The 24,464-nt window shown below is 41.6% G+C and overlaps 2 protein-coding genes across 3 annotated transcripts in view; one reads left to right on the top strand and one right to left on the bottom strand.

The window, feature by feature from the left end:
* Window positions 1-367: 367 nt before the first annotated feature.
* LOC144599621 (coagulation factor IX) lies at window positions 368-20,778 on the top strand. Of its 2 annotated transcripts, none has more exons than XM_078410729.1 (9): window positions 368-389; window positions 4,852-4,951; window positions 6,298-6,458; window positions 7,670-7,694; window positions 11,845-11,958; window positions 13,924-14,058; window positions 15,021-15,208; window positions 16,258-16,375; window positions 19,521-20,778. In XM_078410729.1, the coding sequence occupies exons 1-9, from the start codon at window positions 384-386 to the stop codon at window positions 20,066-20,068; spliced, it is 1,395 nt and encodes a 464-aa protein (XP_078266855.1). In that variant the 5' UTR covers window positions 368-383; the 3' UTR covers window positions 20,069-20,778. The 2 variants fall into 2 exon arrangements, with proteins under 2 accessions (XP_078266855.1, XP_078266856.1); XM_078410730.1 differs by lacking the exon at window positions 368-389 and adding an exon at window positions 3,377-3,448.
* iws1 (interacts with SUPT6H, CTD assembly factor 1) overlaps window positions 20,337-24,464 on the bottom strand; it is a 42,605-nt gene continuing 38,477 nt past the window's right edge. Inside the window, exon 15 of the mRNA XM_078410728.1 lies at window positions 20,337-22,780. Within this exon, the coding sequence (XP_078266854.1) occupies window positions 22,655-22,780 (126 nt within the window). The 3' untranslated portion in view covers window positions 20,337-22,654. The remainder of the gene's footprint in view (window positions 22,781-24,464) is intronic.

Raw genomic sequence — 24,464 nt, 5'->3', positions numbered from 1 at the left:
ATGCCCACACTATTTCACCATATCGGAGAAATTCCCTTTGTTCCACCTATCTCCCCCATCTTCTCTGCCACCTGGACTAATACCTGGATCGGGGGGGTTCCAGTACCTGGACTGGACTTTGAACATTTTCTGTGTAAACGCCGCCAAAATATGGTGACTGTGCATTTGTGGGTTGTGCAAAAGAATTTCACTGTTTTGTGCGTATGTGACAATAAAGAACCATTGATCCATTGATAGTCTCTCTCTTTCTTGGCATTAATGAAGAGTTCAGGACCTGATCACCTAATTTTTTTTAATACTTTTTGTTTTTGCAGGTGCTACCTGACGCATTGAGATTTTCCAGCAGTTTCTGTTTGTATTTCTTCTGTTCTGTGCTATGTGTAATGAAGGTAACTTTCCCATACACTGCCTTTACCTCCTTATCTACTTGTACTGCCACCTTCAGGCATCTATGGACTTGTGCATGGAGGTCCCTCTGTTCATTTGAAATGTAATTTTGCAAATCTTTTGGAAAGAGAAAAGAAGGCAGTATAAATTAGAGAGCATAAATTCATGAGAGACTGGGATATCTATGCATTGTACAGGTGACTCCTGCATTACTACTCTCTTTGTGTTGGAAGGAACAGCAGATGCTGGTTTAAACCAAAAATAGACACAAAAAGCTGGAGTAACTCAATGGGTCAGACAGCATCTCTGGGGAAAAGGAATAGGTGACGTTTCGGGTATGAAGAAGGGTCTCAACCCGAAAAGTCACCTATTCCTTTCCTATTTTCCTTAGCTTTTTTAGAGATACAGCATGGAAACAGACCCTTCGGCATAGTGAGTCTGCGCCGATCAGCAATCACCTCATACACTAGCAGTATCCTACACACTGGGGACAATTTACAATTTTAGTGAAGACAATTAACCTAAACACCTGTACATCTTTGGAATTTGGGAGGAAACCAGAGTACCCAGAGAAAACCTACACAGTCACAGGGAGAACGTACAAACTTGGTACAGACAGCACCTATATTCATCAAACCCGGGTCTCTGGTGCTCTAAGGCAGCAACTCTGCCGCTGCGCCACTGTGCCTACTCTGTGAGCTGCTGGGAGTTTTCAGTGTTCGTAGATAGCGGTCCTTATCATAGTTTCCTAAACTTAAGATGTATGCATGTTTTAAGAAACGCAAGGTGAAAAAAAAAAGAAATTCTGTGTTGATTTATTTAATTGTTATTCCCATAAATTCCTTGAGTGTGAGTTTTATTTTTTATCTCAGATTCTTGGGTGGTGATTAGTGGCACAACTGGTCGAGCTGCTGCCTCACAACGCCAGAGACCCAGGTTCAATCCTAACCTTGGGTGCAATCTGTGTGGAATTTGCACGTTTTCCCTGTGACTGCATGGGTTTCCTCCAGGTGCCCTAGTTTCCTCCCACATTGCAAAGATGGTTCACACAGTGGGTGGTGGGTGGTATATGGAACGAACTGCCAGAGGAGGTAGATGAGGCTGGTACTATGACAATATTTAAAAGACATTTGAACAGGTACATGAATGGAAAAGGTTTAGAGGGAGATGGACCAAACGCGGGCAGATGCGACTAGGGTATCTTGATCGGCATGGGCAAGTTGGGCCAAAGGGCCTGTTTCTATCTGTATGACTCCATAACGTGCGGGTCTGTAAGTTAATTGGCCTCTGTAAATTGACCGTAGTCTGTCGAGTTGATGAGGAAGTGGAATAACATAGAATTAGTGGGTCAGGCAGCATCTCAGGAGAGAAGGAATGGGTGACGTTTCGGGTCGAGACCCTTGAAGGGGGTCCTTCTCTCCTGAGATGCTGCCTGACCTGCTGAGTTACTCCAGCATTTTGTGAAATAAATACCTTCGATTTGTACCAGCATCTGCAGTTATTTTCTTATAGAACTAGTGGGAACGGCTGATCAATGGGCGGTGTGGACTCAGTGGGATAAAGGGCCTTGTTTCATGCTGTATCTTTGAATGTAAAAGGTCAGTGTAAAAACGCTTGTTAAAATGTTTAAAAGGACATATGACATCCTGTGAAGTACAAAAGAGGGGAGGGGGAGGAGGGAGGGGGAGGGGGTGCTGCACCAATGCAGGAGAGGTTTGGGACCAAAATTACTTGGTCTAGTAATTTTATAAATTTCTACCGGGTCACCTCTCCACCTCCAATGCTCGGGAGAAAACAATCCAACTTTGTCTAACCTCTCCTTATACCTAAACCAGTTCTGGTGACAGTTCTGGTGACATAGTTTAGAATGATGTGAAAACTTTGGAGAGGGTACATAAGAAATTCACTGAAAAGATTCCAGGAACGTGGGACTTTAGCCTCATGAATAGATTGAAGAAGTTGGGTTTAAGTAGAGGAATTAATACTGGGATGGAGATTTCAGTTAACTGTAAAACAATTGGAAATGAATGAAGCATCTATGTTCAGCCAAATGGTAATATTTTATGACACCTTAAAACATCATCTATATACTAAAACTCTCGTTTGTTATCTTGTTTGTGACTGAACTTCAGCCAAAGCGGTACACGATAGCACGACAATTTTAGGCCCACCTTACTCGCCATTGTCACTTTTGTGATAATGCAAGTAGTTTTATTGAAATCAGTCTTAAATTTTTTGTTATTCACATTTTAAAGTTTAAAAGGAGGGGAGGGGGAGGAGAGGAGGGAGGGAGGGGGGAAGGGGGGAGTGGGGAAGGGAGAGGGGAGGGGGAGTTGAGGAGAGAGGGGAGGGGGGAGGGGGGGAGGACAGGGTGCAGCACCAATGCAAGGGAGGTTTGGGCCCAATGGGACCACTTGGTCTAGTAATCTATAAACCTGCAGTCCCCAAGACAAGCGATGGTCCTTTTTCTAATAGCCTCAAAACATTGGATTGAATAACCTGGAAATACAAGGAAATGCAGATGCTGGAATTTTGAGTAAAACACAAAGTGTTGGAGTAAATCAGCAGGTAAGGCAGCATCTTCGGACTCTAGAAGGGTCCCGACCCAATACTTCGACTAACCATTCCCACCGTAGATACTGCCTGGACTGAATAACCTGCTGTTCTGGAAATGGTTAAAGTTTTACTCTATCAACTCAAACCAGAAATAAAATCTGAGGCACATTGAGCATCAGTGAAAATATTACAGTTTTACTTAATGGAGACACAAGAGGCTATAAATGCTGGATTTTTAAGCAAAAGGAAATTAAATGGAGGATCTTAGTGAGTCAGGCAACTGTGGAGAGAAATGGACAGAAAATGTTTGGGGTCGGGACCCTTCCTGTGCACTGAATGGCTGAGTTCCTCTAGCAGATTGCCTTTTGCTCACAGTTTAGGTCTGCTATCTGGTCAAAGGAAAAAATACAAATTCCAACTGATTGATTAGCTGAGTCAATATTTGGGATAAGTTAGTTAACAACCAGTTGAAAGAATTAGAATTTAGCAGAGGGACAAGGACATGGTAAGTGAATAATAGCTTAAACCTGAACAATCTAGTTATAATATTAACTTCAACAAATAATTCAAATACATTTTTATATTCAACTTGTAATGCAGTTAATATATTTTTTCAGAGTATGAATTCATGTTTTTTTTAACAGCGGGGAAGTTTACAATGTGAACTTCAGGGATTTTTCTTAATTTTATGAATCACTTGTCTGTTGGGGACAGGAAACCAAAGGGGTTCCATTATACAGAGAGTTTTCAATGTCAAAGAATCATTTAAAACTGTTGTTCCTCTTTGTGTCTATGTTGAGTGTTTGACCATTTTCTGTTCTACCCATGATGGTGTAATAGAGGGACTGCTTTTAGAGAGTTGGGGATTTGCTTGTTTACTCCTTCCATTTAACGACCAATTCCATGTTTTAAAAACCTCGCTTTCCAATGTCACACAGAGAAAGTTTATTATGATTAATTTCTTTATATTTCGCCTTTTTTCCATTGACTTGGAAATTGGATTTTTTGTCGTTTGGCGCAGGAAGGTGAAGAGCTAGAGGTGAGAAAAGATCAGGAGCAATCAGACATTTAGATGTCGTCCAGAAACTGTTCCAAGATCTGTGTCACGGGCAGTGTCTCTATTGAAATCTAAGAGTTTTACAGGGTGTAAGAAGAAAAATTAGTCGATTGATCATCAAAGTTTCCTTTGTTATTCTAGAGAGAGAAAACCGCTGATTGATAATTATTTGTCCGGTCATATCAATCAAAAATAGTCTGCTGGCAGATGCAGGAAAGGCTGTTAGGACAGTGGGCTTAAGTGCAATTCTAGAGTTTGAAATGTGTTTACATTTGTGTTTTAGTCTCTGGCCAGTCAGATATTCACTAGCATGGGGGTGAGTGGGTGGGATGTGCTGGCAACAATTTAGGTAAGACTTGGGAAAGGGCAGCCAGCATAGATCCGGCAATATATTAACAGGGGTTGGCTTTACTGGTATTTCTCTGAATATCTTTCTGATTAAGGGAGACTCTAAGAAAGGACTCAAAATGTAATCGGAAACTTTTTGTAAAGTTTTACTTACACTGAATAGTTTGATTTATCAAGAGGTAGTATTAAAGTATTCGTTACTGAATTCCCAGTGTTCACGAATAACTTGTTTTAAAAGTTGGAGTACAAAAAGCAATTGTATTTTGTACCCTCTGACAGTTATGATTACTGAAATGGGTCATAGGTTGATAATTGGTTTGAAACATTGGCCTTTGTTACTTGTAAATAACTGTTTCCCAGTTCACATCAAAAACACATCAAAACAAAATATCAGTAAAAGGTGTGTTTTACGGGGTCATCATTTGTGGATTACAGTTCTGAGGAACCAAGAAGGTTCATCACAAGGCTGATTCTGTTTTCTGACCTTGCTTTCTCTTACCCAGACAGACCAGTTTTGCATTCAGATCCTGAAAATGCTGGGATGTTATTGGTGTTTGGCACCACTGATGCTGGCCAGCTACAGCGCGAGTGTTGAGAGCTCAGGTAGGTGGTGCCAGATCTTACTCGCTCTGCTTAAGATTCCCATATTCACATATTGTGTTCAGAAATAAAACTGACCGCGTTGCTGTTTCCCAAAGAGAAAATTGCCAGATATCATTAATGAATTTTCATATTGTCCATGATGTGAAACTACTGATCTTGACGTCATTTTGGTATGGTTTCTTGAATGGGAGTAGAAACATCTAATGGACTAATCTTTTGTGAAGTTAAAAAATACAAACAAATTAAGTCCATTTCAGCCAGGAGCCATTTGCTTGATGTTTAATGGTTGTGACCCTGTGGGTTAGCTGCTTTCAAGATGACCTACCTTTTGAAGTTGCTGCCCTTATGGAACCAATCCATCTATCTTGTTTACTGATGTCTTCTCCTTTGATTTATTAAAAAAATAATATCCTTGATCTTCAACCCCGTTCCATCAATTATCTATCCAATTTTTATTTAAACCATCCACATTATCTACATTCCATTGCCCTTCATAGAGTCAATTTTCACTTCAAACCTGTTATCAGTTAGAGCTAGGCTTGAAAAGGGGAAAGTTTAAGAAATAGTGGGATGGTTTCCAGACCGACATCCTATGCAACAACATCCTACAACTAAGAGTGGGGATTCACATGAGAATCTTCCTCAAGTTGGAGAAACATCAGGTTGAAAACAAAAATAAAATATATTTTTATTCTTTTTGAGGCTTCAGACTTGGAGATTTACAGGCTGCTGATTGCTAATTCCAATGTTCAGTACAAGTGTCTCCAGCAAGATGACCGGGCAATTTTAATAGCCAAGCTTACTAAATTCAAAGGCAGAGCAAGCAAGAAAGAAGTAAGCTAATTTGACAACCAGATAATGGATGTGGAACCTTTCATTTGTAAAGTTCACTTTCCACAGTAACTTCTGATTTTAGCAGAAAAACCTGCCATCTGTTGAGCCCTGTACAAACTGGCATAAATTATCTCAAGCACTTGGAAACAAATCCACATTGTCATCAACTGAGAGGCAAACATACACAATTAAGATTTGTGGTCACATCACAGAATAGTTTAAAGGTACAGAGAAGATATGGGCACTCTGTGAATTTGTTTTGAACTCACTTCTTGGGAGGGAAACGATGAGGAGATTTCACTCTCCCTCTATCTTCATCCTTAGATCATAGGCTGTGTTTTATCTGCAGGCAATATGCATGATACAATGAATCTTGCTCTGTGTTTCTTAAAGTTTGGATTCTGAGCAGTGCTGGAACCAGTTTGCATTAACCATTGTGATCTTAACCTTGAAATGTCAACCCCTCCCCAAACTCTCCTCCCCACACCCCACCCAACACAATATTTTTACAGTGTTTTTCCAGAAGAATGAAGCGACAAGGGTGCTGAAAGTTCAGAAACGTTCAAACTGGCTCTGGGAAGAGTTTAAGCCGGGATCTCTGGAGAGAGAATGCTATGAGGAATTATGTTCATTTGAGGAAGCAGGAGAAATTTATAAATCCAGAGAGAAAACTGTAAGCGTATTTACTCTGATAATGCATGTGGGTTATGTGCACACAACTGCAAGCTTGTCGATTTTGTCTGTGTCCATGTGCTTCTGTGGGTATACATCATGCATGTCTTTGTGTGCAGGACTGATTTCAGATGTAATTTTACTCATGAAATGTGCCCGCAGGATTAAGATATGCAATAGAGGCCCCTAAAATAACTTCAGTAAGACTTTCAGAACTTGCATACTCAGAGAAGACCAAGGGTTGTGGTGGAAGGGATTTTTTTGGCTGGACATCCATGACCAGCAGAGTTCCAAAGGGATCTGCACTGGGACGTATGTTGCTTGTGATATATAATTAGATTATATGTATATGGTAGTATAGAGGGAATGTGATAAATAACCACATTACATTTGCTATCCATTTAATCAATGATAACCTAAGGAATTCTGGAAGATCAAAACCAATGCATTTACAATCTTAGTCTGAAGAAGGGTCTCGACCCGAAATTTCACCCATTCCTTCTCTCCAGAGATGCTGCCTGCTCCGCTGAGTTACTCCAGCATTTTTTTATCTACATTCAGTGCAGTTAAAACAAATATTAAAATGCATAGGAATGTAATCCATCAGATCAAAGGGATCTTAGTTTTTCCTCTCATTAATCTCTCCAATACCTTTTCTCTACTTCTTCTTTCGTGTCCATCATTTATGTTTGAAATGTTACATCACTGTCATCATCCGTCCTGAAAAGGGCGCCTTCTTCTCCTCCTCCTCACACACACACACGCACACACGCACACACACACACACACACACACACCTTCAGGGTAATAATAAAAATTATAATGAAATAATAATAATAATAATAATAATAATAATAATAATAATAATAATAATAATAATAATAATAATAATAATAATAATAATAATAATAATAATAATAATAATAATAATAATAATATTTAAAATATAATAATGTACGAATATTATGTTATAACTGTATATCTATTAATATTTATTAATCACTGCAGGGGAGGGGGATGTGGGGGGTCTGACTGATTCTGGGGGGATGAGAATGGTGCTAGACCAATGCAGGAGAGGTTTGGAGCTGATTGGAGTTGTGGTTCAAATGCAAGGGTTATTTAAGTATACATTGTGGGATCTTGCTCTACATGGGTTGTTGGTTAATAACTCCCACTAATAGAATTTTTAACACTTTTCTTTGTTTTAAACAGACGGAGTTTTGGTTTGCCTACAAAAGTAAGTAATGCTGTGTCACCTTGGAATGAAATTATTCATTTCCATGGTCCCATTCCCTATATTGTGTGACACTCAGTCTAAATGAAGTCTATGAAAGATTATCACCTCTCAGTGCTCCTGTCCAGTTATCTGTGTGTAATATAGTGCTGCCTGGGCAGTGGGCAGGTTTCATAGACCTGCACGGGAAGGTAAACGCTCCCGCCCCCACGAGTCTCAGGCAGTTGAGGCTCATCAGCCTGGGAAGGCAGCCCATCTTGGAGAGGGAAAACTCAAATCTAAAACCTCCACTGCCTTGTGGCCATATCCAGTCATGGAAAAGGCTCCAGGAGTAAACCTCAAGAAAATCCGGAGTCGGAGTCCCGAAGGCAGTTCGTCGTGGTCTACAACATCGTTCTGGCAGCTCCTGCGACGGTGCTGGTGCCCGAACTGTAACGGCTCTGCTGTTCCTTTGGATCAATCAGCGACGTGGAGAGGGGGGACGTGCTGCACGGGCAACAGCCTGTCCTTCATATGACATCGTCCAGGCTTGCATCCGACCACACATCACTGCAAACCTACGCCTACAACCTGGAGAGGACACTCCAGCTTCGCCTGCAGCGTCGACACAACACGGGGAGCAACAGTTACCGGTTATAGATTGGCGTAAAGCGAGGCGCCAGGGGTTGCTCCCGACGGTGGGAGGGATTTTCGGATCTCATTGGACAGCTACCGCCCGCCTTAAGCTGGGCAGCCCCCAGCCAATAAGGTGCTGTCCCACCACGGTCTGCTATCCTCACTGGGTGCACGGGGAATAGGAACCATCCCAACAGCAGATCGCAACCATCGCACCTGCAAACAAAAGAACACATCAAAAGAGACCAGCTCTAAAACTGGGAACTTGGAATGTCTGGACAATGATGACCGGCCTCTCTGGAAACCCACAAGACACCAGCGATTCTAGGAAAACAGCTGTCATAAACAACGAGCTCAAGAGACTCAACGTAGACAAAGCCACCCTTCAGGAAACAAGGCTGGCAGATTCGGGCACATTGAAGGAGAAGGACCACATGTTTTACTGGCAGGGGAAGGACTCTGACGAGCCCAGAGAGCGTGGAGTGGGCTTCGCAGTAAGGAACAACCTGCTGAACACAGTGGAACCAGGCAGAAATGGCTCAGAGCGAATCCTGACTCTCCGCCTCAACACCACCGCAGGCCCAGTCACCCTTGTCAGCGTGTATGCCCCGACACTGTCCTCCACATCACACACAAAGAATGAGTTCTACGAGAACCTCGCATCCATCATCAGCAGCATCCCCAGCTAGGAAGAACTTGTTCTCTTGGGCGACCTCAACGCCAGAGTGGGTGCAGACCATGAATCATGGTCTTCCTGCCTTGGGCAGTTTGGTGTGGGCAAAATGAATGAGAACGGCCAGCGACTGCTCTAGCTGTGCACTTACCATGACCTGTGCATCGCCAACTCGTACTTCCAGACAAAGCCCCAGCGCAAGGTATCCTGGAGGCACCCACGCTCAAAGCATTGGCATCAACTGGATCTGATCCTAGTCAGACATGCCACCCTCAGGAACGTACTCCACACACGCTCCTACCACAGTGCAGACTGCGACACAGACCACTCCTTGGTGTGTTGGACTGCGACACAGACCACTCCTGGAGAGAGAACTTGGCACCTCGTGTCCTGGAGACTGCAACAGAGAAGTGGGAAACTCTGCGGGACACCATGCACTGCACAGCCTTGGCTAGCTTTGGGAAGAAGATCTCAAAGACACATGACTAGTTTGAGGCCAAGTCGACCGACATGACTCCCGTCATCGAAGCCAAGCGCGCCGCCCTAGCCGAATACAAGCGGTCAGCCAGCGAGAAGAACCTGCAGATCCTCAGGGCTGCCAGGAGCAAGGCTCAGCAGACTGCCAGGCGTTGCGCCAATGAGTACTGGACACAGCTTAGTGAGGACATCCAGACGGCCGCCATAACAGGGAACATCAGGGGAATGCACGATGGCATTAAGAAGGCACTAGGACCAGTCCAGAGCAAGACAGTCCCCCTCAAATCCTCCACTGGGGAAGTAATCACAGACAAATGCCACAGATGGAGAGATGGGTGGAACACTACTCCGACCTCTACTCGAGAGAGAACACCGTGTCCCCCTCAGCCCTTGATGCCATCGAGTGCCTGCCAACCATGAATAAGTTAGATGGAGAGCCAACAGTAGAAGAGCTCAGCAAGGCCATTGATAGCCTGGCCTTAGGCAAGACCAGAGGTAGCGACAGGATTCCCCCTGACCTGATTAAACATTGCAAGACTACCTTACTGCTTCCTTTGCATGAAGTCCTCTGCCAGTGCTGGCAAGAAGGAGCTGTACCGCAGGACATGAGGGATAACATGATCATTACCCTCTACAAGAACAAGGGCGAGAGAACCTGCAACAACTACAGAGGCATCTCCCTCCTCAACATTGTCAGCAAGGGCTTTGCTCGGGTCATCTTGATCCGCCTGCAGAAGCTGGCAGAACGTGTCTACCCAGAGTCACAGTGCGGTTTCCGAGCTGGAAGGTCAACAGTAGACATGGTCTTCTCCCTTCGCCAGCTCCAGGAGAAGTGCAAAGAACAGCGGATGCCCCTGTATATTGCTTTCATTGACCTCACCAAGGCGTTCGATTTCGTCAGCAGAGATGGCCTATTCAAGGCTCTCCCAAAGATCGGCTGCCCACCAAAACTGCAGAGCATGATAGAATCCTTCCACATCAACACGAAGGGGACAGTGCAGTTCAATGGCAGTTTCTCGGAGCCCTTCGACATCTGCAGTGGCGTCAAACAAGGCTGTGTCCTCACTTCCACACTCTTTGGGATTTTCTTCACTCTGTTCCTGAACCATGCCTTCGGCACTGCAACAGAGGGGATCTACCTGCGTACTAGATCAGACGACAAGCTCTTCAACCTCACCCGCCTCCGAGCAAAGATAAAAGTACGTGAAGCTCTCATCAGAGACATGTTGTTCGCCGATGACACAACAGTTGTGTCCCACACCCAGCAGGAACTACAGTCACTGATGGACCGCTTCTATCTACCTTGCAAGGACTTTGGGCTGACCATCAGCCTGAAGAAGACGAACGTCCTGGGACAGGATACAGAGGTACCACCTGTCATTACCATTGACGACTACGAACTCGATGCCGTCCATCAGTTCACGTACCTCGGCTCCACCATCACCGACAACCTCTCCTTGGACACAGAGATTGACAAGAGGTTGGGGAAGGCAGCTACAACACTCGCTCGCCTCACAACTCGAGTGTGAACCAATCCAAAGCTGACAGTGAAGACAAAGATAGCAGTCTACAATGCCTGTGTCAACGATTGTAAAACGATTTTCATAATCTTTCATGTGAAGTAGTTGCATGTTATTTCTAGCATTAGAAGATGCACGTTAAGAATTAACAGACCAAAATTGTGAATTGGTCAGGAGGGGGAATTAAATTTCTTGCAGGCATGGTAAGAATGCAATGAATGCTGATCAATCCAAGGGACATTTATTTAATTCTTCCCAAAATGAATTCCCCTATCAAGAATCCTGGGGGATTCTTGTTCTGCAAGAGGACAGTGCAGTGCCCCAGGTGGTAGAGCCTGCTGCCTCACAGTGACAGATGTATGAGTTCAATTCTAACTTCAGGTTCTGAATGTGTGGAGGCTGCACGTTCCTTCTGTAACCACATGGGTCACCCCAAAGACATTCAGGCTGTTAAGTTAATTGTCCAATGTAAATTGCTCCGAGACCGTACGTGAATTGTAGAATGTCGTAGTAGTTGAAGAGAAATTTTTTGGGGATTAATGTAGGAATAGTGAAAATGAGTGGTTAATGGTCAGTGTAATGTGGTGGGCTGAAGGGCCTGTTTCCATGCTGTGAGACTGGAGGAGACTCACTGTGATGGATGTTTCTTTTTGTTTGGTGTTAGTTTATGATTGTATGTGTTATTGCATTTTTATTGATTATTCTTATTGGTCTTATTGTTGAATGCGGGTAATGTTTCATTTCACTACACATTTATGTGTATGTGACAAATAAACGACTATTGACTATTGTATAAATCAGTAAAATTTCTGATAAACAGGTTCTTCAACTGTTTCCCTGAATGCTTTTTTTTCTCGGTCACTCCTAGATTTGAATCCTTGTCAATCAAATCCATGCCTAAATGGCGGTTTGTGCAAGCTTGACAGCTACCTATTCATCTGTCTCTGCCCCCCTCTGTGGAAAGGAGCCAATTGTGAAATAGGTTAGTGGTTGCTATGGAGAATATGCATCAACCTATCCTCCTCATGTGTGTCACCAGCCATACATGCATCATTGCAGTGTACATGTGAGGGTGCATGTGGTTGTTTGACTTATTGCTTTTTATACTTTCATATGGGTTGTGGTAACTGTTAGCGGTCAATATCTAGCCAAGATAATTTGTGCTTCACATGGTCATTAGGTGCCATGCAAAAGAAAAAGATAAAAGTGAAGTGCCCCATTGATTTTGCCAAATGGCACAATTATTAAATCCACATACGTGACTATATTATACTTTCTATAGGGTTTCATGTTTTTTTAAGGTCAGAAGGTAGAAATTGTACAAGCCAACATTTTATTCTCTGCATGTAATGAATCCCCATATCTTTCCTGCCATTCGACATACCTTCTATGACCTTTAAAACCTTTCTAAATTGTGATGCCACCAACTTGGCATAATACTCATATTGGTTTTTCAAAGGTAATCCAAGAATGCTTTCACGCCCTGTAATTCTATGAAGCCGTCTCAACTTATTTTGCCATCTTCACGGGTGCTCATACCCTCAAGATTTTGTACCCTGTTTAAAATTATACCATTGGTTTACTTCCATGCCTCTTCTTCCTATTGAAATGTAATATTTTATGCTTTTATGCATTGTTAATTTGCCATATATCAGGTTATTTAACAATTCTATCCATGTCCTCCTTACACCTGTTATTTATCCATTTCAGTTTCAGGACAGAATTCCAAAGTTAACGCAAAACTTGGACATTCACCATTTCCAAGTTTTGCGTTAACTTTGTGATCCTGTCCTGCATGTATCATATCATATCATATCATATATATACAGCCGGAAACAGGCCTTTTCGGCCCTCCAAGTCCGTGCCGCCCAGTGATCCCCGCACATTAACACTATCCTACACCCACTAGGGACAATTTTAAAAAAAACATTTACCCAGCCAATTAACCTACATACCTGTACGTCTTTGGAGTGTGGGAGGAAACCGAAGATCTCGGAGAAAACCCACGCAGGTCACGGGGAGAACGTACAAACTCCTTACAGTGCAGCACCCGTAGTCAGGATCGAACCTGAGTCTCCGGCGCTGCATTCGCTGTAAAGCAGCAACTCTACCGCTGCGCTACCGTGCCGCCAAAATGTAAAAGCCAAAATATTTTTTAAAATCAGTAGTTCTTAAATTAGCCCCCAAGAGACACCAATGCACACTTAGAAACATAGAAAATAGGTACAGGAGTAAGCCATTCGGCCCTTCGAGCCTGCACCGCCATTCACTATAATCATGGCTGATCATCCAGCTCAGTAACCTGTACCTGCCTTCTCTCCATACCCCCTGATCCCTTTAGCAAACAGGGCCACATCTAACTCCCTCTTAAATATAGCCAATGAACTGGCCTCAACTACCTTCTGTGGCAGAGAATTCCACAGACTCACCACTCTCTGTGTGAAGAAATGTTTTCTCATCTCGGTCCTAAAAGACTTCCCCCTTATCCTTAAGCTGTGACCCCTGGTTCTGGACTCCCCCAACATCGGGAACAATCTTCCCGCATCTAGCCTCTCCAACCCCTTAAGAATTTTATATGTTTCTATAAGATCCCCCCTCAGTCTTCTAAATTCCAGCGAGTACAAGCCTAGTCTATCCGGTCTTTCTTCATATGAAAGTCCCGCCATCCCAGGGATCAATCTAGTGAACCTTCTCTGTACTCCCTCTAAGGCAAGAGCGTCTTTCCTCAGATTAGGAGCCCAAAACGGCACACAATACTCCAGGTGCGGTCTCACCAAGGCCCTGTACACTTCCCTTTGGTCTGAAAGACGAGCCACCTATCATTACTCTCTGCCTTCTTCCCATTGTCAGTTTGTCTGTTAATCACTTGGGCCTCTCTGACTCCGTAGTCACAATCGAATCCTTATAGAGAAATGATATTTTCCTTGTTTGTCATTCTTTAATTCAGAGAACCTGGATTGTGAATATAAGAATGGCTACTGTCAGCAGTACTGTAGCATCAGCAGGACAACACAAATGCCAACATGCTCCTGTGGAGAAGGTTATCGACTAAATGAAGATCAACAGACCTGTTCCGTGAGCGGTATTGATTAGACTTTGTCACTATCTCATATTTATATCGCTGTTTAATTTGTATCGCTCAACCAATATATTTATCTATTCCCAAATTTTCCTTGAATTAAATTGCTTGTTAGACCACTTCAAAGGCTAGTTAATAGTCAATGAAAATGGTAGGTCTGGAGTTACGTATTGACTAGCACACTTAAGACAGGCAGATTTCAAGGCCATGATTTGCATCTCAGCTGGGTGTTTAAAATAATCTTTAAGAGCATTAATACTGGGATTTGGATATGAGATTTTGGTTAAGAATTTTTAGCATAAATATTTGATTATAGCAAAAATATGTACTCCTTTTTCAAGAAAATCTTCCATCAAAAATATATTTTGCAGTTGTCCAGCCAAATTAATTCAATGGTAATTTGGATTAAGCACAAACAAATTCATCTCAGCACATAAGCAAACGCAATGGGAAAATGGCGTGTGTGATGTCAGCATCAACATGCAAGGCATAAATTTCTAGTTGCAAATTGGTTGAGGTTTTGATATCAGTGTGTAAAGATTGGGATCGGAAATCTAAGGATGTGAAACTACCACCTTTAGTGCAGCGATCAGATACAGTAATTAGTTGTCCTAACTTTGGTGTGGCTGTGAGTTCACTGGGTATATGAATAGCCAAATATGATCTATGTTTCATGGAATGTGATGGTTCCCATACTTCTCAAAAATGGAAATAATAGTCAGGAAGCCCAATCTATGCCAGTTTTTAAATCAGAACCTTAGTGGCAGGAGAAATTCCCCCTCATGGCTCACTACTCCCATGCGGTCAGCTGTGAAAACATTTTAATCTTTAACCATTTATAGTTGATCAAATATGAATCTGCCTCTGCTCAATTATTTAAATTAACCTTCTGGATAATACTTAACTAGTTTACCTGCACATTTTTCATATTCCTTTGAATTTGTTACTTTCCTCTCTAAACCCAGAGCAATACCCATGTGGAAGAATGCCACTGTATGGATTACAAACTCGCGGAATTGATGAGGAAGAATATTCCCTCAATGATACAGATACGGACTATGACTACTTAACAAAGTTAAATTACAGTGAACCAGAAGCTCAGACACGAATTGTAGGTGGAACCATTTGCCGACGAGGTCTCTGTCCTTGGCAGGTGAGGCGTGCTTTATTCATTTGGCTCAGAGGTTCTTGGGCTGCGGAAATGTGTTTGTTAGCAACGTATAGTGGAGATTTAATTGGAATATTTGAAGTCTGGCTATTTTGTGCAATACCAAAATGATATATTTTCCAGAAGTAAGCATTCAAAGAACCCTAATTACCACTTATGCCCTGAGTCTCCTGCTGCCTAATTCGGCAGCATGTGGTTCACGAGTGGTATTTTGAAACTTTCTTCGCACATCTCCTTTAAACCTCCTCTGACCTTAACCTTTTGGCCTCTAGCCTTTTCAATTCCATCAAAGGGAAAAGGTTCTGACTGTTTATCAATGTCTCTCATTATTTTATATACTTCTATCAGGTCTCCCCTCAACCTCCAGTGTTCCAGAGAAACAGTACAAGTTTGTTCATCCTCTCCTTTGACCTAATGTTCTCTAATCCAGACAGCATTCTGGCAAACTCTTCTGTAACCTTGCTGTAATGGGGTGTCCAGAACTGTACACATTCTTCCAAACACAGCTTAACCAAAGTTTTATTATGCTGCAGCATGACTTCCTGATTCTTGTACTCAATGTCCCAACTGATGAAGACAAGCTTACCATTTGCCTTCTTTACCACTCTATCTACTTGGACCCCAAGATCCGTCAGTACATCAATGTTATTTATGGTCATGCCATTAACTGTACATTTTCTCCTTGCTGTTGATCTTCCAAAGTGCAACACCTCACACTTGCTCGCATTAAACTCCATCCGTTATTTCTCCACCCACATCTGTTATTGATCTATATCTTTGACAGTCTTCCTCATTGTCTGCAACTCCACTAATTTAGGTGTTGCTTGCAAACTTACTAAACCATCTACATTTTGCTATCGCCTTTAATTTAGGGTATTTGTGAAACAGAAACAATTACCAACCCTACATAATCTAAAATGTAATAATAAATCAGCCTTAACCTTCACAGATGTACTGCGAAAAAAGCCCTAAACGGGACACTATCTCTTACAATAACACAGATTTGAGGTATTACCTCTCTTGCTTTTTTTTAGGTATTGATACATAGCAGGGATGGTTATGGATTCTGTGGCGGGACTTTGATTAACAGTCATTGGGTTATATCTGCTGCTCATTGCTTTGATACAATACGGCCACACTCAATTACAGCAGGTAAGATGTAGCAATGTTTTTAAAATATCGCTTTAACCATCAAAAATAAATCAGCAATTGCCGTAAATCTGGCATATTAGTCACACTGATGTATCAGTAGCTCTTCCCTTTCGGAGATATTAATTTTAGGAAACCACCTTTCTTCAGTTTAAAATTATTTTGATATCCATTCCTAAAAGTTTTGGGTTAATAATGTTTAACTTTAGGATTTCATTGCTTCAAGTGACATTAAGTTAAAATGAACAAACATAAAAAGACAACAAAAATATGCCTAAATATTGAAACTTTGGTGTGCTGAATAGTGACATTTGTATAACACCACATCCAGTTGAAACCTCCACAAAATCCGTGAAATAGTATGAAAATGCATTGGAAGCAATGCTAGTGGAGTTGTAAGCATGATCTAAAATGGAATCTGCGTGGACCCATTTGAAACTGGTTGAATTCAGAGAAATAAAAGACTGCAGATGCTGGAATCTTGAGCCAAAAATAAAACACAGGAGGAACTCAGCAGGTCACACAGCATCTGTGGAGGGAATGGACAGGTGAGTTTAGGGCCGGACCCGAAACATTGTCTGTCCATCACCCTCCACATATGCTGCCTGACTTGCTGAGTTCCTCAAGCACATTGTTTGTTGATCTTTGGATGGTGACCTTATTGGCAGTCACAAAAAAAAAAAGCTGCCTAAAAAGCTGCAATGAGAAAGTGTGGGAGAGAGGGGCACATGCATGTTTGCGGACTCCCCAAGTGATGATCTGCCCCAATCAAGGTGTGTTGCAAGTGCATCCACATCACTCTGAGGTGGAGGTCAATCAAGGAGCAGATTGTTGCTTGCAGCTCTTGCAGGAACATAATTGAATGTTTATATCCTGACTATTAAAAATCAAGACTGATAGGTATTGCAAGCAAAACATCAGACAATACAAGTCCTTCAATTTATACCTCATTGTTAGTGCCTATGTGCACAAATCTTTTCTGCAGAGCAGACAAAACGTCTTAGGTTGTACCCAAAAGGTCAAATTTATGCTAGCAATGGAGAAAACAAAGTATGAGAGTTGTGGCATCACCATCTGCACAATTAATCCCCTGTAAATAGCAGCTATGGAAACATGGAATTGCCAGGGCCAATTTCAGTGAGCATGATTTCACTGGGAAATCATAGCTAGTGTAATTGAAGCTGGGTAAAGTTACTTTAAGTGTGATTTACACATGAAAATCTGTTTGAAAACTGATCCAATTTCTAGGCGATGGCATTTTGAAAAATAGATGTTGAATTCTACCAGGTCTAATTTTGGAAATGTGTACGTTTTACTGCAGTTAAAAGGGTCCAGCCCAAAATGTCACCAATCCATGTTCTCCAGGGATGCTGCCTGACCATGCACTGAGTTAGTCCTGCACTTTGTATCTTTTACTTTAGTCTGAGCTATTCCTTTTTAAAAACTAGATAGGGAACAGTATTTGTACAATGGTTCTATCTCTTCATTTTGATTTTTTCCCTTTCTCCATTTTCTTTCTCCTTCCTTCAGTTGTGTAAATTGCCATTCCGATTGTATCTTTTTACTTCACCTTAGTCAGTCATAGAACGATAGTGTGGAAACAGGCCCTTCGGCCCAACTTGGCACACCAGCCAACATGTCCCAGCTACACTAGTCCCACCTGCCAGAGCTTGGCCCATATCCCTCCAAACCTGTCCTATCTGTTTCTTAAATGTTGGGATAGTTCCAGCCTCAACTACCTCCTCTGGCAGCTTGTTCCATATGCCCACCACCCTTTCTGTGAAAAAGTCACCCCTCAGATTCCTATTAAATCTTTTTCCCTTAACCTTGAACCTATGTCCTCTGGTCCTCGAATCCCTTATTCTGGGCAAGAGATTCAGTGCATCTACCCGATCTATTCCTCTCATGATTTTATACACCTCAATAGATCACCCCTCATCCTCCTGCGCTCCAAGGAATAGAGACCTAGCCTACTCAACCTCTCCCTATAGCTCACACCCTCTAGTTCTGACATCCTCCTAAATCTTCTCTGAACCCTTTCAAGCTTGACAAAATCTTTCCTGTAACAGTGCCCAGAACTGAACACAATATTCTAAATGCAGTCTCACCAACGTCTTACACAACTGCAACATGACCTCCCGACTTCTATACTCAATACTCTGATGAAGACCAATGTGCCAAAATTGTATTAGTATTTCCTTAGTATTGAAAACTTCAATCTCTCTCTGGCAACATCGGTTCATTCTCATTCTCACACCCCCCCCAATATTCCTTTCTCACCTCGTGTTACCTTTTTCTTCGCTACTTTTCTCTCTTCACTTTTGACACCCTTCATTTAAAGACAAAATGCTACGGATGTTGCAAATCTGACAGTTGAAGAATCAGGTTTGGCAGCAGCTTGGGAGAGAGAAATAGAGGTCAGTGAATTTTCATCAGAAAGTCAGATGGAAACTATTTTTAAGATGTTTTTTAAAATGTTGCCTGTATTTCAGCATTTACTGTTTTCAGATCTCCTTTACCTGCAGGTTTGTTTTTGATTTTCAGAAATTGATTTTATTTTGATCAATAAATAATGTGCTGAGGCCCCTCAGCGAGTCGAGCAGCATCTATGGGGTAAAAGGAATTGTCAAATTGTCAGGTTGAAGCCCTGCATCTGGACTGAGAGCGGAGATGGCCAGTAATAGAGTGGGAGTAGTGAGACAGGAGACAGAGCTGATTGATGGATAAAGGTTTAGTCGAGGTAGAGTTTAGTCGAGGTCGTTAGAGACAAAAACTGAAATGTCGACCATTCCTTCCCTATCCTAGTGATGGTGCTCACCCCCTGCATTCCTCCAGCTGATTGGTTGTTTCCAGCATCTGCAGAATCCTATATCTCAATTTTATTTTGATAATGCCTTTGCTTCAGATTAAATTATAGTCTATTATAGTACAAAAGAGATCATCTAGCCAATTGTTTCCATTTTGGGTGTTTTAAGGAATGATATAATTAGTCCTATTCATCTTTTGTTTCCTCTTAGTATATTTCGGAAAGGAAGTAGATGCCTATTTAATCTGCTTCCACTAAATGCTCAATGCATTTTAGATTATTAAAAAAACAGAATTTAAATGACAGAAACTGGTTCTGACCCTTTGCTCTTAATTCTTCTAGGTGAATTTGATACACTTCGAACAGAGGTCTGGGATCAAAAGGTTTTAGTGAAGAAGTTTCTGACGCACCCTCAATATAACGCAGTGACATATGACAATGACATTGCCCTTTTGTATTTGAATCAATCTGTGAATTTTACTTTTGCCGTTGCTCCAATTTGCCTGCCGAATCCCAACCTGGGCCAGCTCCTACTGCAAAATGGGAAAGTAGGAATGGTAAGTGGCTGGGGAGTGACCCAGGAAAAAGGTAGGGCATCCCGATTCTTGAGGCGAGTCCAGCTTCCTTATGTTGATCAGACGCCTTGCGTGGAATCAACAAAATTGACAATTACAGATAATATGTTCTGTGCTGGATACACAGATGAGTATAAGGATTCCTGTAAAGGGGACAGTGGGGGACCATATGCAGTTTTGTATCGGGAGACGTGGTATCTGCTTGGTGTCATTAGTTGGGGTGAAGGCTGTGGCAAAAGAGAAAGATATGGGATATACACCAGGGTGCCAGGTTACCTATCATGGATACATAATTCGTTACTGTTCAACGACTGATACACAGTGGATTTTTAACCATCACCATGACATCGGAAAAAGCTCTGGTCAAGAAAAAAAAGTAATCACAACATGGCAGCAGGTGAACTAATAGTTAAAGATGCAAATCCAAAATATTTTCACTGAAATAGAAATTAACCAAGCACTTTTGCTTAACAGAAGCTTCAGCCTAGAATAGCCACCATCTATTAATCCAGCACCTTCATTATACAAAAGTCAGATGAAATAAGCACCAACTACAAAACAATGCCAAAAGTCTAATAACTTTTAAGTTGTATTTTTGTCTGTTGAGATCTTCCGCAACACCTTCCTGTCATTTCATTTTTAGGTTAATCTGCATTCAAACATTAGTTCTAACATTTTCTCAGCGCACATTTCATCATCCCAACCAACCGTCGACATGGTTTGAACCAGGAAGACAATACACAGTAGCCATTTTGCATAGTCCCAGCAATAAATTCAAACTTAGTCACAAAGCATGTGTTCCAAATGCTTTAGCTACTCCATTCGCTACACGCAGCCCGCACCTTTTCTTGCATGGGATAGCAGTAAGTGACAACCCTCATCCAAAGCATCTACTAAATGGTCTTTAGCATGTAATATATCGTTAACAGGGTTTAAAAATACACTCGTTACTGTAATTAGCTTTCTGACATGTGTACAATCTTACATATTTTTAAATTGTTAAGAGAATAAACCTGTTAAACAGAGACACTCGTGGAAATTGTGCTTATTATCTACATATATATATATTTTTTTTAATTTATTCTTTTGTTTCAATTGTGAACAAAAATACCTGGTATTCCTCCATTCAAAGCTCAAACCTCATCCTAAAATTTTTTCATTGTGCTTCATAGAACAGTAAAGTACAGGGCATGATGCCAAATTAAACTGATATCATTTGCCTGTACATAAACCATTATCTCTCTACTCTCTGCACTTTCATGTGCATATTTAAAAGCCTCTTAAACACCACTTTCGTATCTGCCTTCACTACCATCTCAGGCAATATGTTACAGGTTCCCTATGTAAAAAAAATCTTGCCACACACATCTCCATTAAACTTTCCCCCTCTCACCTTATAACCATGCACTCTAACGTTGGACGATTCCACCATGGGAAAAAGTTTCCGACTGTCTACCCGATCTATGCCTTCTATCCAATCTCTGCCTGTAGCTGAAACCCTCTAATCCAGGCAGCATTTTGGTAAACCTCCTCTGATCCCTTTCCAAGCTTCCACTTCTTTTCTCTAATGGGGCGACCAGAACTACACGTTATACTCCAAATGCGACCAAACCAAAGTCCTTTTGAGCTACATCATGACTTCGTGCCTCATATTCAATGCCCCTAGCAATGAAGGCAACCATACCATATGCCTTCTTTACCACCTTATCTACAGTATGCTCTGAACTTGGACTCCAAGATCTCTGTACATCACTGCTATTATGGGTCTTGCCATTAATTGTATACTTTCCCCTTACATTCAACCTTACAAAGTGCAACATCTCACACTTGCTCGGCTTCTATCCAATTCCTCTCCATCCTATCACGTTCCCTAACATAGTATCTTGCTTTCTAAAGTCAAAATGATATCCTTCTAATTTATTTTTTAATAAAGACACAAATTTATTTCTCCTTCTCTTGGAAAATCTGTCTCACATTATTCTGTACAGCTTCCTACAAAAGAATAGCATTCTTTGACAAATGCTTTGTAGGAAATAATAAAACAATTAGTTACGTTACAGGCAACCAAAGGCACCATGATAGTTCTCCTCAGCTTCTACTCCTAAAATTAATGGGAATACATGTTAGGATTTTATTAAGACAACTTTCTGATTAGGCAATTTTCAAATACCACACTAATAACTGAGCTTGCGTGTAAGGGGAGTGATGTCTACAACTAACCATCAACTCCTGAGAAGTCCAAACCTTTACAAAGAGGAATTTATTTGTTTAAAAAATACAGCATGTGTCTACAATCACATATTTCATTACAATCTATGCTTGCTCAAGACAATCAGCCCAACCTTTAACAACGATACCCAATTACAGACCTACCCAGTTAATGAGCTTACTGAAAGATGTAAAGACCAGCACGTTTCCATATTGCTGATCTCGCAGAGATAGCACACGTTTCAAGCCATAAATCCAAACACAGCACACGTTTATATTTAATTAAGTCCTTTTTTTAACCCTTGCTCTCCACTTAATTAGACAACTTGGCTTACTGCCAGATAGCTGTGTTCATCCTCTACTGGGCACCTTTGTAATTTTGTAAAGAGTTTATTCAACTTCTATACATGCAGTCTTCAGTAAAATAAACTCATCCGCTCAACATGTAGACTGGGTTCTTCAAATATGCTGTGGTCCAAAACGGTGACTGGATATCTGGAGCTCGGACACGACAGGTACCTTTAGTTCACCATTTCAAGACTTTTTAAAAAAACACTTGAAAAGAATGCTTGAAGACAGAAGAGGGCAGAGGAGGTATATCAATTCCATGGGGCTGGACGGTAGGAGCACACAATTGTGTATGTAAGCTGTTGTATTACATTCGCCAGCTCCAGGTTACTGATGAGTAAACAATCACAGAGGCATGCGATTGCCTTCAATGCTGATTTTTACTGCTCGAGACGATTTGGTCATTTTCTTGATGTCTTGAAATCGACGCATTTGTTTGTCAAGACGATTCAATGTTTTCTTCACAGCTCCCTGAGGGGACAAGACAGAAGACTGGTAAACATACCTTAACACTGCACAAGTACAGTATTTCCACAAAATACTCTCGACAATGGACACAAAATGTTGGAGTAAGGCCGTATCTCTGGAGATAAGGAATAGGTGACAATTTGGGTCAAGACCCTTCTTCAGACTGAATACTCTCGAGTCTCTAAGTCTGCGGCCGGCAATGCTGTGTGTATTGCTTTATGTGCCAAGTCTGCAGCTGATAGTGCTTTGTTTCCTAAGGGTGGGGGTCCTTGCTTGGATGCAGGCCCCTGCCATTGGTTGTAGTTTCAATTTGGGAGCGGCACTATTCACCAGGCCATAAGGTAGTTCATAAGGTAGTTCATGTGCAAGAGGGGTTCACCGATGGGCTGAGGCACGATCAGCGTTGCAGACAGAGGCAGTGAGAGAAGGTTTGCTGCCGTAAAACGGACGGAGACAAATATTGTTCTTGTTTTCTCTTGCCAATAAATCTGATTTGTAACTAAACAGACGAGTGAGCCTTTTTCTGTTCTACTAGTCAGATCCTTGTTCCCTTGCAACACACATCATTAAAATTTCTCCTGTAACTTCAAACAACCTGACATGTTTACAGTTTAGCAACTGAAAATCTTTAGAAAAAAGTTCAAATAGCAAATCTGATATTGGACCAAAGGAATGTCTCAGAACAAGGGTTTGTGATGTTCTTAGAAAACCCGACTTTTAAAAGATTTTTGGAAAATGATTAACATCCAGTGTTTCACAGATAAATGACATGGGAACTCTTGGCGAAGTGTGGCTGACTCTCAGCATGCCTATTTGGAGAGGTAATAGAATCATACTAACCTTCATGCAAAAACAATAGCAGAAAAATATCAACAAGGCTTCTTTATTAATCAGCTGGGACAAAGTGGAGATTTAAAAAATATTATGGATCAACTTCCATCTTCCATTTAATTGTCCTATTTGCCTTGTCATGTATTCTGGGCAAATCACTCCAATTCACCCCCATTCTGGAGTACAAACCATACCACGAATGGCTAGGACCTACTCAGTCTGTGCCTTCCAACTGTGCAGCAGTCCAGTTGCCGAAGATACCTAGTGGAACTGGACTGTGCACATGGCAGGAATCTAATGGCAGAAAGGTCTTGAAATTCTGGCTCTGAATACTCAAGAGACCAGCCACTCTACAACTTGCAGTGGCCAACTGAACCAAATAACATCATAGACACATCGGCAACTTGGACAGTTTTATATTTAAACTACTAGAGATAGATTTGGCATTGTCAGACAATTATTAACTGCAAGACCTATTAATGTATGTAACACATCACAAAAACACCTTGTATCACTACTGACAATGTTTATATGCTCAGCATGTGGGTGGTCACCTTACCTACCAAAACAACATTTATTCCAGGGTTATCTCTAAATGAAGAAGTTTCCTATTCTGTAATCAACCCTAGCAGACAAGTATTGAAAAAAAAGTTGATCAAGTTATTCTTTCCTTCCCGAGTTGAGTTTAGTTTATTATCATGTGTACTGAGGTACAGTGAAAAGCTTTTGTTGCGTGCTAACCCTTCAGCAGAAAGACTACAAAAGAATGGTTAGTTTAGTTTAGATACAGCACGGAAACGGGCCCTTCGGCCCACCGAGTCCGCACCGACCAGCGATCCCTGCACACTAACACTAT

The sequence above is a fragment of the Rhinoraja longicauda genome, chromosome 13 (assembly GCF_053455715.1).
Source record: "Rhinoraja longicauda isolate Sanriku21f chromosome 13, sRhiLon1.1, whole genome shotgun sequence".
Taxonomy (NCBI): Eukaryota; Metazoa; Chordata; class Chondrichthyes; order Rajiformes; family Arhynchobatidae; genus Rhinoraja; species Rhinoraja longicauda.
The sequence above is the reverse complement of the archived record's forward strand: the minus strand, read 5'-3'. Positions and strand labels throughout refer to the sequence as shown.

What these genes read in the sequence shown, in the direction of transcription:
- LOC144599621 (XM_078410729.1), top strand. An exon ending in CGCGAGTGTTGAGAGCTCAG is followed by an intron (nt 4,952 to 6,297) that starts GTAGGTGGTGCC and finishes ATATTTTTACAG; the next exon opens with TGTTTTTCCAGAAGAATGAA. An exon ending in ATAAATCCAGAGAGAAAACT is followed by an intron (nt 6,459 to 7,669) that starts GTAAGCGTATTT and finishes TGTTTTAAACAG; the next exon opens with ACGGAGTTTTGGTTTGCCTA.